Genomic DNA, 15,650 nt, shown 5'->3' with positions numbered 1-15,650 from the left:
TTAAATTGGAGATATCCATCATGGCCTGTTCTGAAGCATGCTTTTTTCTTTTAAGTAGTATGTATGGAGCTGACTAGATCTTTAGTTAAATAAGCTGTGCTTTCATATGTTTTACTTTGTTTTTAGGACTATTCACCTAAACTTAAGAGAATGTGTGAGACAATGGGATATTTTTTCCATGCTGTATATTTTCCAATAGATATTGAAAATCAATACCTCACTGTAAGAAAATGGGAAATTGAGAAGAGTTCATTAGTTATATTATTCATTCATTTAACTTTACCAAGGTAAGCTGAAAACTATAGTTACAGGAATTAAACTTGTAAATAGAATTGAGATTGTGCAATGAACTTGAAAGAAAAGTTCTGCAGTTCCCTAGTAGAGCAGCAGGTTAAGGATCCAGTGTTGTCACTGCAGTGGCTTGGGTCACTGCTGTGGTGTAGATTTAGTCCCTGGCCTGGGAACTTCCCTGTGCCACAGGCGTAGCCAAAAAAAAAATTTGCATTCAAAAACATCCCTGAAATTCAGTAAATTCTATGGCTTTTCATACTTAAAAAATTAAAAATTTCACACCGTTAGGATTGTTTCATAGGTCATAAGATTAACATCATTAATGTAAAAATCATTTTAATCAGCAAAGTATGGCTCTTAAGTCAAATCCAGCCAAAATTTTATTGGAACATAGGTATGTTCATTTGTGTATGTATTGTCTACAGCTGCTTTCACATTACAGCAGCAGAGTTGAGTATTTCAGCAGAGACTGTGGCCCATACAGCCTAAAATGTTTACAGCTGACCCTTTACAGAAATTGGAATCAGTATCCCTGATTCCAATAATCAGCATTAACCTTCGTTATGTTCTTTCTTTGGATACCAATTGAGAGGCACTTGAACACTTGCGTAGGTGTCAAATCATTTTTAATTCTCTGAGGAGCTATTCAAATCCAGTAAAGTGAGCAGTTTTTAAATAATCTGAATATAATCACAACAATGAATCTAGTCTGCAAATAAAGGTTTTTTTTTTAACCAATTAGATATATAGATAGAAGACAAAATAAATTAAAAAGGAGGTGAATTTTTCTTTCTACATTTGCTATCTGATTGGATTTTAATCTTTTCAAAACATTTTTCTCTTTTTATTGAGAACTAGCTCTGACTTTACCTGTGTATGGATGTATTTGGAGCCCTAAGTTTTATCAGAAACCTCATAGTATAACGCATCATTGATCCTTAAGACTCTACCCAAGGGCCAGGTGGCCACCGGATCCAAGCCACACCTGCGACCTACACTGCAGCTTGCAGCAACGCCAGGTCCTTAACTCACTGAATGAGGCTGGGGGAAACCTGCATCCTCATGGAGGCTATGTTGGGATCTTAACCCACTGAGCCACAATGGGAACTCCTAGAAGTTTTTTTTAACCTGGAGTCAATATTATTAACAGCTTTCTAACCTTCCCCATCTGCCTCTGGATCTTTCTTACAGTGTCTCTTGGGTTTAAGTGTTCAGAACATTTATTGGATGAGTAAAGGCAGGCTAAAGGACTAGAGAAGAGAGATATCTTGAAACCTTGAAGCTGAAGATTTTTGTGTTTCAACTTCAGAACTACATAATTATAAATAGAATTAGGTTTTTCCATTTATTTGCAAAGTCTCATGAGTCTGGTCCATTATTTTGAGCAATATTTAACAGTATTTTTTGAGAACTTTTTTAAAATTAGATTAAAAAAGTAAAGTTATGTATGTTTTACAGTTTAATTTCGTGCACAATTTATTGTACCTCATCTCACTGTCTACTGGTGAACATAAAGACTAAGCTAGAACAGAGCTAAAAAAATGTCCATTTTGGAGTTCTCTTGTGGCACAGCAGATTAAGGATCCAACATTGTCACTTATGGTGGCCCTGGGTCATTGCTATACCAAGGGTTCAGTCCCTGGCCTGGGAACTTCTACATGCCATGGGTGTGGCCAAAAAAAAAACCACAACAATGTTTGGAAAGTTTCGCTTGTTCTGCAGCAAGGCTTTTTCTGGCCACTTGTCATTTTAGTAAACCTCCTTCTTGGCACTTAGGTTAATTGACTAACTGTGTGCTGCCCCAGTGCAGTGTAGCACAAGAAATACTGATTTCCAATCTAGCCTTTTATTGGAAGACTGTGAAGAAGCTTTTCTGAAAAACCCTGAAGGCAAACCACGATTAATTTATCATCGTTTGGAGGATGGGAAAGTCACTACTGACTCTGTCCAGCAACTGATTGCTCAGGTTTCTAACCTGAAGACCAACAAAGCCAAGGTAAAATTCATAGGGTTGTTTTGTTTTGTTTTTAATCATATAAACTATTTATTTATTTATTTTGCTTTTTAGGGCCACACCCAAGGCATATGGAGATTCCCAGGCTAGGGGTCTAATCGGAGCTACAGCCACCAGCCTATGCCACGACCACGGCAACACCAGATCCGAGCCGAATCTGCAACCTACAGCATAGCTCACGGCAACATGGGATTCTTAACCCACTGCACAAGGCCAGGGATTGAACCTGAAACCTCATGGCTCCTAGTCAGATTCATTTCCACAGCCCCACAACGGGAACTCCCATGGGGTTGTTTTATAAGAACATGCTTGGCAGAGAGAGCTGTTGAAACAAAGGCCATGAGGCAAGTGAGCCTGGCATGTTTGGGGAGAGGAAGGAAGCTAGCATGGCTGGAACAGAGTGACTGGGGAGATACATGTTTTCTTACTGAAGAACCTTGGTTTCCTTACTTAGCACGAAGTATGGAGCCATTGGAGGACTTTAAGCAAAGAGGAGGAAATGCTATTCTGACAAGGATCTCTCAGACTGCTGTGTTGAGAGTTGACTGTGGTTTGGAGGGAGGGTAGTGGAGGAGGGCAGAGCTGGAGACCTGTCGCCATCATCCAGGTGAGAAGCTGGTGATTCAGACCAGGGTGGAGGTAGAGGATGTGATGAAAAGTGGTAGAATTCTGGGTAAATTTTGACAGAACCAATAGATTTCCTAGCAGATTAGTTTTGGGCTAAGAGGAAGAGGGGAATAAGCAACAACATATGCCTGATAAGAGTATTATTTGTGAGTAGACAAATCCGATTCTTTACTGTGCTTTTTTCCCAAGCACAGCATCATTCTCTCTGCTACTGAAGGATTAGTGTAAGAAGAACCTTTTCATGGTAACCTTTCCTGAGAGCACTGGGAAAAGTGAAAAACTAATCATGAGTAGGAGAATGATTTAATCGTCTCTAGGTGCGTGATGGGAGATATATATATATATATACACACACACACACACACATATATATATATATTTTGTCTTTTTGTGTTTTCTTGAGCCACTTCCGCGGCATATGGAGGCTCCCAGGCTAGGGGTCCAATCGGAGCTATGGCCACTGGCCTGCACCAGAGCCACAGCAACGCAGGATCCGAGCCGCGTCTGCAACCTACACCACAGCTCACGGCAACGCCAGATCCTTAACCCACTGAGCAAGGCCAGGGATCGAACCTGCAGCCTCATGGTTCCTAGTCGGATTCGTTATCCACTATGCCGTGACGGGAACTCCAGGATATATTTTAGAAGAGAGATTATGGGCTTTGCAGTGAGTCTCACTACACAGTGAGATGACTTCAACAATGTTTATAGTTAATGTTAAGAATACAATCAAAAACAACTCTAGGATTTTGACAAAGTTTCTGTTTCTCTTTGCCCAGACAGAAAATAAGATCAAATGTGAATACAAGCCAGCATAACAAAGTGAAGAGTCTAAGGCAAAAAAAAAAATACGTTTTTTTTTATAGTTAATCTCCAGAGCCATCCCATTCTTTGTTTTATTTTAGTATAATCTTAGTCTACAGGGTCCCACAAGGAAAGATACTGGTTAATTTTTCTTATCTTTATTCAGTTTATTCTATAAATATTGCTTTTAAAAAGTAGTATACCAGATGAATTTTTTTCACATTTTTTTCAAATTTTAGGAATCAAATAAGAGCTCTTTACCATGATTATATATTTATTTTTTTCGGAGTTCCCATCATGGCGCAGCAGAAATGAATCCAACTAGGAACCATGAGGTCGTGAGTTCGATCCCTGGCCTCGCTCAGAGGGTTAAGGATCCGGCGTTCCCGTGAGCTGTGGTGTAGGTTGCAGAAGTGGCTCAGATCCTGCATTGCTGTAGGCCAGTAGCTGTAGCTCCAATTTGACCCCTAGCCTGGAAACATCCATATGCTGCAGGTGCAGCCCTAAAAAGCAAAAAATTAAATAAAAAAAAATTAACTATATATATATTTTTTTCTTTTTTAATAAATTTTATTGAAATACAGTTGACTTACAAAGTTGTGTTAGTTTCAGATGTTCAGCAAAGTAAATCAGTTATACATATACATACATTCATTCCTTTTCAGTTTACTTCCCCATATAGATTATTACACAGTATTGAGTAGATTACCTTGTGCTATACAGTTCCCTGGCCTGGGAACTTCTACATCTGTGGGCATGGCCAAAAATTAATTAATTAATTGATTAATGTAGGATAAACTGCCTTTTTTGTAGAATTGTAGCTTTACTGGCTACAGATGAATTTTGAGTTATGTATGTGGAATGGTACAAAAATAGATAAGATGAAATTAAAGTAGTGGTTTAATCTGTGTATGTGTCTATGTAGGCATGCATACACTGTGTGTACACACGTACATACATGTGTGTCTGTGTGTTGAAGAAAGAAGATATGGGCTTTATCCAGGATATCAAGAGAAAGGACACACAGCAGACTGATTAAACAATAAAGGCTGGTGTTGGGCTTTTCCTAGCTTTGGAATATTCAGGCCCCAAAAAGTTAACACATGAGCAAAGTATCCACAAGTTCTTATCTGAAGCAAAAGTGAGAATTCAGCCACTGGAGTTTTCCTGAAAAAAGCCCATTCCTTTCACCCAGGGCCAAGCCCCCCAGCTAAGCACGGCTCCCTCGCCTGCCCCAAGTGAAAGCAGTGGAGCTGCCCTCAACCTCCCCTCTGGATCATTCCATAAATAATCCACAGATTTGCTGAGGACCTACTGTGTGCCAGGCCCCAGGCCCACAGGGGAAAGCAGAGGCGCCCCATTGTTTCCTACGAACAAAGAAAGGCTGGTTCCCTCTGACCACCACAACCTGGGACCCCAACCCTTCCATGTTTCCTCAGGTTACCCTGGTTACCCTTCTGAAACAAACGGCAGGAAGCAAGAGGGTTATTTACTATCCCGCCTACCTAACGTTCAGGGAGGGCTTTTGTACGAACCTGTTCACATTACAGGACAAAAGGAAAAAAAACAGAACTGTTTCCCCCCAAGGCTGTGAGCTGAAAAGAATCAAGCCAATCTTGGAAATGTGCCCCACACAATAAAATCAACTTCTGGTTGCATCCGAGTGCTAGTCTCACTTTATGCCTCGGGTGCACAGACACTGCTACCAGGGGCCCAGCACACACCGTCCCACCCATCTGGTCCCTTGACAGGTTTCTACTCTCAGGTGTCAAAATGAGCAGATGGGAAGTTCCCATTGTGGCCCACTGGAAACGAATCTGACCAGTATCCATGAGGATGCAGGTTAGATCCCTGGCCTCGCTCATTGGGTCAGCAGTCCAGCGTTGCCATGAGCTATGGTGTAGGTCGAAGACATGGCTGTGGTGTAGGCCAGCAGCTACAGCTCTAATGAAACCCCTAGCCTGAGAACCTCCCTATGCCTCATATGAGGCCCTAAAAAGCAAAAAGGGGGGGGCAGGTGTGTGCATCAGTCAAATCAGTCCAGACCAAATTGGACTTTCAACAATAACACCTGGTCCTGAACAGAGTTTTGGCATTACCAATAACCAGTCACTTTTCCAGATGAACACATGAGCCAAAAAACATACTTTTTGTTTTATTTGCAACAATGTTCACACTAAATTGCTTGCCTGACCTTAGAAAAGTTATTTAACTTGCCTCAGTTTCCTCTTCTATAAAATGGGGAGAATAATAGTGTCTGACTCAGGGTTGTGAGAATAGATGAGCTAATATTTGCAAAGTACTTGGAACAATTCCTGATACATAAGCACTATGAAAGTATTCACTACCACCTTCTCCTCCTGTTATTGATTTCCTTGTTGTTAAACTTTTTTTCCCCAGATCATTGAACACTCAGGAGATCCTGCAGAAGGAGTACATAAAACTTACATTTATGTGGAAAAGATTATTAAACAGGTAAATATGCATTCTCTGAAAGATTTCATCTCAAGTATCTTAAGACTATTTACCATAACAATGGATTTTCCATAGAAAAATCACGTGTTTTTTTGAAAACAACAGCTGGGGAGAGTGTACTTCTTTCTGTGAGAGTCCATCCTGTGGTATTACTGTGGTATTCCCAGTACCACGCATCTATAATCTCTCAGCTCTCTCACAATTTGATGCTTTAATACCTGTTAAGTGTAAAATGGATTTAAAAAATGGTAGATAAAAAGGAAGTATTTGAGGAATAATGTTTAGCCTATTCAATAGTCTCCTCAGATTCTTCATGCGCCTCGTCTTTTTGTAAATTAGAAAACTCCTTGAATTTTCCTACCACATTATCTCCCTTACAGTAGAGAAGTATCTGAGATCATGGAACACAGAGGTGTCTCAAACTGAAAGTTTCTATGATGTCTTGGTATTATCTTGAAAATGTATGTGAGTTACATATTCTGCTTGATATTTACCCGTCTTTATTTTTAATATTAAAAATCATTTAAAATCATGTACCAGCAAAAATGCTAATAATGATAAGAAAAAGAATTCCCTATCTTCAGGTAAAATGGACACAAGATGTTTAGCCTGTGTTTATCCTTACCTGCTGACCCCTCCCTCAGGGTACTGGCAACCCTATTTGGGAAGTAAAGGATTAGATTACTTCTTAAAATTAGCTTGTGTTACAAGTATGGAGATTTGTTATCAAAGAAAAAGAATGAGCCCCAAATAAGGTGAATTGAATAGAATAAATGGCAGTAAGTGAAAATGGACATATGCACCAACTTTACTGCTTGTAGGTAAACAACATATTTTCAAGGGTTAATATAAAGACTAGATATTACAGTGGATATATTAGATATCAAGAAATCCCATCTGGGAGTTCCCTTTGTGGCTCAGCAGTTAACAAATCTGACTAGCATCCACAAGGGCGCAGGTTCGATCCCTGGCCTTGCTCAGTGGGTTAAGGATCTGGCGTTACCGTGAGCTGTAGTGTAGGTTGCAGATGCAGCTCAGATCCTGCGTTGCTGTGGCTGTGGTGTATGCCAGCAGCTACAGCTCTCGACCTCTAGTCTGGGAACTTCCATGTGCCACGAGTGTGGCCCTAAAAAGCAAAAAAAAAAAAAAAGAAAAAAAGAAATCCCATCTCAGTAATTAAATTCTTGTAAAAATGTAAAGCAGCATATTTCTTAGGCATTAGCACAATCTTTAAAAGTGTTCACTAGCCAGATATCACCAAAGATATTGTGTAAAGATTTTGGAAACCAGATCTAATGGGAGTCAAATACCCCTCTAACTTTATTTTTAATGAAAGAGAGAGGTCTTTGTATTATTTTAACATTTCCTTACTTCTTTATTTTAAACTAGTGTTTAATTTTATAGTTATACATTAATCTCTGGAGGTACCATCCAAAGGCCATTGGTTTGGACTTGCCTTCTGAGGTAGGTGAGGGCCACCTTGGGCCTGTATGCTGACAGTACTGTGCAGGGTTTTCACGTCGCTCATTCCCTTTTGTGTGCTTACTCTTGGTGTTCAGGACATCCTGGGCTTTGAAAACACAGACCCGGATACTAAGGATTTGGGCAGTGAAGATTCTTTTCCCGAAGAAGATGATTTTGGTGATGTTCTGTGGGACATACATGATGAACAAGAGCAAATGGAAGCTTTTCAGCAGGCTTCAAATTCAGCCCATGAGTTGGGATTCGAGAAGGCAAGCATTTGGTGTATTCCAAAAAAGATCAGTTGCTTCTTAAAAGCTTTATCATAATTGTGGTTTCACATAATTATACTCAAGGTTAAGGAATGTGTTCGTATCTGCCCTCATGGCTTAATTATCCATGTTGAGACATGTGCTGGATCTGTGTCATATGAAAGATGTGTGAGATTCAGATATACTTGTGAACATCAAACGGCTTTAGTTACAGATTAGGATTTATAAACTACATGTTTATTAGGCTACCATCTGCAATTCACCAGACCCAGATTAAGATGCCTAGGAAACTTGATAAAAATAGTAAGGCTCTCTATTTCTCCAATTCTTGGAGAAATCAAAATACCTAACATTCAGAAAACAAAGCACCGTCATTAATGCAATAGGCAGATCAGTCCTTCAGCAAACTTAAATATCTAGACAAATTAACAAACCTGTAAGTGCACAGAGAATCTACATGTAAGTTCAAAAATACTTAATAATATTTTAAAATTAACATAACAACTAATATCTTAAAGAATATCACAGTAGCTGTCATTAATAGTTGTATTTTTATAGGAATTTTTATGGCTTTTATAATTTAGATGTCAGTGTTTATGACCTGGTTCCACCATTTGCTCACTATGGATTTTAATCATGTTACTTAGCTCTCAACTTTGACTTTCTCATCTTTAAAATGAGAATAGCTAATAGTACCTACCTCATAGGGTTGTTGGGACGACTAAACCAGATCATGCACATAAAGCAGTTGGCACAGTACCTGGCACACTATAAATGTTTAGTTGTTATTTTATGAAAGGTATTGGTATCGCTATTTTTGAAGAACTTAAGTTTTGGATTATAGTTTGCCTAAGAGTATATACGGTGTAGATTGCCGATGTGGGATTTGAACATAGGTCTTCTGGCTCCAAATCCTATGCTTTCTTTTGTAGCAGGGGTCTTAATGTGGAAACCATGGGTCTATAAATTGGCTTTACATGGGACTATGAACTAATCTATTAGGATTTACAAGGTCATTAATCAGTTAAGCCCTTCGCTTCTTAAGATACATTACTGCTATCAGAATTACTTGAATTCCTGGGGAATATGACATGACAAACAGAAAAATTGGTTGAAAAACTATACCACGTTAATTACTTATTGTAGTGGCTGGAAATATCTGCTACCTTAAAGCTCACACAAATTACTTATTACATATTCCTTTGATTCTTTACCAGCTATTATTTAGACCACTGCTACACTTAATAAACATCCTAACCCCCAAAATAACTTTAGAATCTCTTTATAACTACTGAGATATTTTGGTTTTCTGAGCATGTCCTTTTCACCTGTGAATCAGTTTCTTCCTGCCTAGGGAAAGCCTAGGAAATAGGAGTTCTTGGACTTCATGTTGAACTCGCTCAACTTCAGAAAGATCTCAAGGGGCCTATCCTAGCTCTGATTCTTCTTGGGAGACTCCCAGTTCCCAGACAAGACCCTCTCATTTCTCAGAAATTCCTGGCGAGAAAGGAATAGGAAATGTGAGCACTTGTGATGGGGCACAGAAGTCACGTAGGTCAGAGCTAAGGCAGTGGTCAGAGTGACATGGAATTAGGTGAATGACAGAGGGCATGAGCCTGTATTTTCAATTATTAGCTTCATCATAAAAGTTTCATTGGGATTTTAAATATTTGAATCAAGACAAAGACTATTTAAAGTGAAATAAATCATAAAGAATCATCAAGTGCACCAACGGGCCTTCTGGGGTATTTTCTGTGGTTTAGGAGCTACAGGGAAACAGTGGCCTCCTTGCAGCATTCTGCAAAACAAGTGAATGTTGCAAAACCCCGTGGGGATCTTAAATGTTGTCCTTCATCCATTAATGGACAGGAATGCTGTGGTGGAAGAAATTGGGGCCCATTCTTAGCTTACTACTTTGGACATATTTAACCAGCTATAACCATAAGCAATTATGAGAGTGCTATTGACTCCAAGTATATTTTATGTTCTCATGCAGCTTTTTTCTACTGATTTTAGAGGATAATCACAAATTGACTCTATTTAGTGTTCTAAGAGGTATGTTCTTCCTCACAACTTAAATTCATTTTTGCTTCTAGTATTACCAGCGCCTCAACGATCTAGTGGCTGCACCAGCACCAATTCCACCCCTTCTTGTGTCTGGAGGACCAGGCTCTGGAAAGTCCCTTCTTTTATCAAAGTGGTATGATGCAGTGCAATCACATTGTTACCATCATCATTTGAATTACTGAACTCATGCAACAGTGAATTATTGCATGTCAGCCTCCCTGCATGGCCTGTACTAAACATTAAAAAAAGCAAAAAGGACCAAAAGAATAGATGCATACCCTGAGACATATACAATTTAAATGTTAGAAGATAGAGAACAAGAAAGGAATAGGAAATGTGAGCACTTGTGATGGGGCACAGAAGTCACGTAGGTCAGAGCTAAGGCAGTGGTCAGAGTGACATGGAATTAGGTGAATGACAGAGGGCATGAGCCTGTATTTTCAATTATTGGCTTCATCATAAAAGTTTCATTGGGATTTTAAATATTTGAAACAAGACAAAGACTATTTAAAGTGAAATAAATCATAAAGAATATCAAAATAAAGGATACTCTTTACCACGAATGCAAACTAGTACTTTAAATAATGGGCTAAAGTCCATTTAAGCTAATAAAAACTTTTTTAAGTTTTACTTTTGTTCATCGTATTATTTAAAAACATGTTGTAAGACCACTTTGTTTCATTCAAATAGTTATTATTTACATTGCCGAGTTAGCATACATTGTATCTTTTTTATTGCCCTTTTATTCAAAATTTTGTTTGGAAATACTATTTTTGTACTTAACAAAGAAACTTTTTGTCCTTTAATAACATATTTGTAACTAAAGGTTCATGCTTATTTTGCTAATACTTTAACCTCAAATGTACAATGTTTTGGTTTACATTGGTTAACATCAATTTGGAATTAAAATGAATCTCTATAATTTTTTAATGGTTCCTTTAAAAGAATCTAGGAGTTCCCGTTGTGGCACATGGAAGTGAATCCAGCCAGTATCCATGAGGATGTGGTTCAATCCCTGGCCTCACTCATCGGGTTGGGAATCCAGCGTTGCCCTGAGTTGTGGTGTAGGTCTCAAATGAGGCTTGGATCCTATGTTGCTGTGTCTGTGGTGTAGGCCGGCAGCAGCAGCTCTGATTCAACCCCTAGCCTGGGAACCTCCATATGCCACAGGTGCAGACCTAAAAAAGCAGAAAAATAAAAAAAGAAAAGAATCTAAAAGTGGAATAAAAATGTAATTGACTGACCACGTGGTTTCTGACAGATAGCATTTGATGCTGAATGCACTGTAAATTTTTTTGGTTGACTGTAAAGGAGCTTCATCAGTCTGTAAAAGGTCTTTTTCTTACAGGATCCAATTACAACAGAAGAATTCCCCTAACACGCTAATTCTTTCTCATTTTGTGGGGAAGCCCATGTCAACCAGCTCAGAGTCTTCCTTGGTTATTAAACGACTAACTCTAAAGGTAGAATATACCAACTTTTGGAATTTTCAGAATTTTTCATTTAGATTGAGAAGTTGTTGGGCCTGGGTACCTGATAATAAGCCAATTTTCCATATTACCTGTTTGTTTTGGTTTTGCATATGGTTAAAAATAGTACTCAATGCACTTGGGTCCTTTTGGTGACAATTTTGGTTTAAAATGCAGAGATGGGCGTTCCTATTGTGGCTCAGCGTGTTAAGAACCCAACTAGTATCCATGAGGATGCAGGTTCGATGCCTGGCCTCATTCAGTGGGCTAAGGATCTGGTGTTGCCCCAAGCTGCAGCATAGGTCACAGATGCAGCTTGGATCTGGTCTTGCTGTGGCCGTGGCATAAGGTGATGGCTGCAGCTCCAATTCAACCCCTAACCTGGGAACTTGTACATGCCACGGGTGAGGCCCTAAAAAGAAAAAAATTAAATTAAAATAAAATGCAGAGATGGAAATATTTCTCACCAGCTGTGGTAGAGTTTAGTACTTTAATTCGTATGTGTTCTCCTCTCACCTTGTAGTTGATGCAGCATTCTTGGTCAGTATCTGCTTTGACACTGGATCCTGCTAAGCTTCTGGAAGAATTCCCACGTTGGCTGGAAAAACTCTCTGCTCGTCATCAAGGCAGCATCATCATCATTATTGATTCTATAGATCAAATTCAGGTATGTTTTCACTTTGTCACCTATTGATATACCCAGAAAGAGACAAAAAATATCAGTAGTGACTATAGCAGGCATTTAAATCGTATGAGAAGAAGATGTTGATGTTGTTTCTTTTATTTCTGCTTGATTTCTAGAGAGAAAGCATGTAGATTAAAAAAAAAATGTATATGCCAGTAGATGCTAATATCCTATTAGGAAGGACCAACTGTATTTTTGTCACTAGCAAATACTGTTCATTTTGACATAGTTTTAGGTCCTTGATATTTCCTTACATGGCCAGAATTCAAATCAATGATAGTAGTGTTTTGCCACTTGTTCTTCTAATATTCTGAGATAAATTATCCAAAAATAAAATTTTATCTTTCATAATAGTGAAAACAATTTAACGAGAATTTCATTTTACTTGAGGAGCTCTTATTGGGTTGCTTTTGAAGTATTTCGAATTAATAAATGGAATTTTGTTTTTATATTTTTAAGCAAGTTGAAAAACACATGAAATGGCTGATAGATCCACTGCCAGTGAATGTAAGAGTCATTGTTTCTGTGAACGTAGAAACATGTCCTCCGGCATGGAGGTACGCTGCTTATTTTTGTTCTTTCAGATTACGTGTAGTTTCCTTTTAAATACAAACAAGGAAAGGTTTCTGATAGGTGTTTGTATTTTTCATTTAAGTAGCAGTGAGGATGGGAAGAAGTGGATGAGTTCAAGAGAAGGAAGCTGTCTGTAGGATTTGGTGGGATGTTAGATCTGGTATGTGAGGGAGGAGAAGGCCAGGATGGTACCCAGAGTTCTGGCTTGAGAAGTTAAGTAAATTGTGGTTCCGTGAACTGAGATGGGAAACACAGAGTCCAGGCAGGTTTGTGGAGGAAAGGTCATGAGGGTTTTTTCCAGACATGATTTGAGTTGCCAGTCGTAGCTCCTATCGGTGATGTTCGGTAGGCACTTAAGTTTATGGGTGAGGAAAACAAGGGGAGGGCCAGGCTAGGAAAAATAGACCGGACACCTGTGATCCTGAAATGCAAGCTCACTTGAACAGTCCTCAAAAAGGGATGCAGTGGTCGAATTCTGTGAGGCAGTGTTTCTCAACCTATTTTTACCTCCTCACCCTAGGAGCCTTTTTTTTTTTTTTTTTTTTTTAGTAATTTTCTTCCTAATGACCACCATGCCAAGAAATTGTAATACTACACATATACCATGTAGCAATTCATGAATATAAACAGAAACCTATGTGTTTGTGCTTTATGCATGAAAAGAGTAAGATTCCCCCTTCCCAGTAAACAGTTTGCACCAGCCCATTAAATAGGGTAATTTTTTTTTTTTTTTTTGTAGGGCAATAAAGTTCTAATTAGATTACAAGTAATCAGGGGAGTTTCAGTTGTGGCTCAGTGGGTTAAGAATCCAGCTAGTATCCATGAGGATGCAGGTTCGATGCTTGGCCTCACTCAGTGGGTTAAGGATCTGGTGTTGCCACAAGCTGCCTCATAGGTCACAGATGTGGCCTGGATTTGGTGTTTCTGTGGCTGTGGCATAGGCTGGTGGCTGTGGCTTCAGTTTGACCCCTGGCCTGGGAACTTCCATGTGCCTTGGGTGTGGTCCTAAAAAAAAAAAAAAAAAAAAGACTGCGTCTGGTACTCCTCCTCCTAGGTTCTAATACCTATGTTGTTTTACTGATAGTGTATAACATAGAACTAGAAACGTTTTACCATTTCATTGTCAATGTATAAGCTATTCTATAACAGTGTTTCTTGTGATTAATTGCTAAACTAATGATATACATGCTAGAATAAATGAAATAATATTAATATGACTAATAGAGATTAATTTTATTTTCTGAAGGCAGTATAAAAAATTCTTGTCATGGACTTTGGCTTCTTCGTGGGTAGATTATAGATTTGTTATATTTTTAGAAGAGAATTTCATTTTTCTTTTCTTTAAATAAAAGGTTGTGGCCCACACTTCATCTTGACCCTTTAAGTCCAAAAGATGCAAAGTCTATTATAATTGCAGAGTGCCACTCTGTAGGCATTAAATTGAGTAAAGAGCAGGTAAGTATGTTTAAATTTGCTGCTATCTTTTACCCTCTCTAGCTTTCATTATAAGAACACCCTATTTGAGACACAAAATTCAACATATATGGTTCTAAGGAAAATTGGAATTCAGTAATTACCTTGTTAAAGGCATTCAACTCTTAAACTAATAACACATAAAGAAGAAGCAATAAAAAGACTTAAGTTTTACTTTACTATATTACATTAAGCAATATTTTAAAAGCTACACAGCATCTGTATGTCAACCACATCTACAGCCCACCACCGCTTGGCAGCGATAGTTCTGAGGAGATGAACCATGTTATTTCTGCAGGGTTATTTGTTGATGGCTCGGTTTTAAAGACCGCTTAATTCCAGGGTGGTTTTATGTTTTGTTTTGTTTTTCCGTAAACTGGTGCAGGAGAAGAAGCTAGAACGGCACTGTCGTTCTGCTACAACCTGCAATGCCCTTTATGTCACTCTTTTCGGCAAAATGATTGCGCGGTAAGTGGTGGTTATTTTATGGGATCATCAGCATGTTTCTGTTCACCGCAGAACGCTTCCTCACTGGGTGAAACTGAGAACTGATCGTTATGACCATCTCTTAGGCCACTCGGATTCTGTTTATTCTAACAGTAACACTAACTTCCTTGAGAATGTGACAATGACCCGTGATTGCTAGCCCTCAAATATCAGAACTTGTTGGGTATATTTGTCTGGTTTTCAGCACACTAACCTTTTCCCAACTGGGAGTTGCAGAAGAAGGCCATCTTCAGCCTCAGTTTTGGGCCCACCCATGAGTGTTTGTTGTCACCTGGTTGAGGCCTCTAGCTTTGGGAAAATGAGGGTTAGGGTTAGCGAGGCATAAAACCATAGGTAGGTAGGTTAGCATTTTTGATTTTCTCTGTTCTCATATCCTGATACACCTTTCATCTTACAATAGAGTCTTCTATTGTAGATATCCATGCTTAATTTGCCTTTATATAAGCAGTAGAGGTTTTCCACTTTTCTTTTTTCTTCCTACAGCCTCCTCCTACCTTGTCTATTCACAGCCAGAGGTAAACAAGATTAACACTTGTTTTGGTATTCATCATGAGAGGGAGTAATCCTAGCATAACTCACCTTGCATCTAGTGCTCTTCAGTCTCATCTGAAGCACCAAATTTGAAATGAAAATAATCTAAAACTTTTACTTGCCCATGGTATTTTCACCATCGCCTCCCACTGTTCCCAGAGTTGTGGTGACTGGCCTCTGGGATTATCAGTGGCTTACATAGGTACAGTCAAGAGTATGAGTCATTTTCCATACATTTCATAGCATTTATTGAAGTCATCTATTTTAAGAGGGGACCATGGACCCCCCCATTCTTTATATATCTTTATATTTAAAAAAGAAACTGCTGGTAAATATTGTGTAGTAGTTTAAAACAAATCCCATTTACTGATTTTCTTTAGCCTGATGTTTTCCAAATTCTG

At 38.8% G+C, this 15,650-nt stretch overlaps 1 protein-coding gene and 1 long non-coding RNA gene across 6 annotated transcripts in view; one reads left to right on the top strand and one right to left on the bottom strand.

The window, feature by feature from the left end:
* The window catches only part of NPHP3 (nephrocystin 3), a 56,682-nt gene that overhangs the window by 8,206 nt on the left and 32,826 nt on the right, over nt 1-15,650 (top strand). For all 5 annotated transcript variants that reach the window (XM_047782734.1, XM_047782757.1, XM_047782744.1 and 2 more), the window contains 10 exons: nt 127-287; nt 2,134-2,287; nt 6,137-6,211; nt 7,771-7,944; nt 10,041-10,144; nt 11,360-11,474; nt 12,004-12,147; nt 12,625-12,722; nt 14,091-14,193; nt 14,597-14,679. In XM_047782734.1, coding sequence (XP_047638690.1) covers nt 127-287; nt 2,134-2,287; nt 6,137-6,211; nt 7,771-7,944; nt 10,041-10,144; nt 11,360-11,474; nt 12,004-12,147; nt 12,625-12,722; nt 14,091-14,193; nt 14,597-14,679 — 1,211 coding nt within the window. The remainder of the gene's footprint in view (nt 1-126; nt 288-2,133; nt 2,288-6,136; nt 6,212-7,770; nt 7,945-10,040; nt 10,145-11,359; nt 11,475-12,003; nt 12,148-12,624; nt 12,723-14,090; nt 14,194-14,596; nt 14,680-15,650) is intronic.
* LOC125128461 (uncharacterized) lies at nt 5,698-15,033 on the bottom strand. Its single transcript, XR_007135220.1, has 3 exons — nt 14,912-15,033; nt 11,997-12,167; nt 5,698-6,429 (listed from the first exon to the last, which is right to left on the bottom strand). It is a non-coding gene; the product is annotated as an uncharacterized LOC125128461 (long non-coding RNA).

The sequence above is a fragment of the Phacochoerus africanus genome, chromosome 1 (assembly GCF_016906955.1).
Source record: "Phacochoerus africanus isolate WHEZ1 chromosome 1, ROS_Pafr_v1, whole genome shotgun sequence".
In the NCBI taxonomy this organism is placed as follows: Eukaryota; Metazoa; Chordata; class Mammalia; order Artiodactyla; family Suidae; genus Phacochoerus; species Phacochoerus africanus.
The sequence above is the reverse complement of the archived record's forward strand: the minus strand, read 5'-3'. Positions and strand labels throughout refer to the sequence as shown.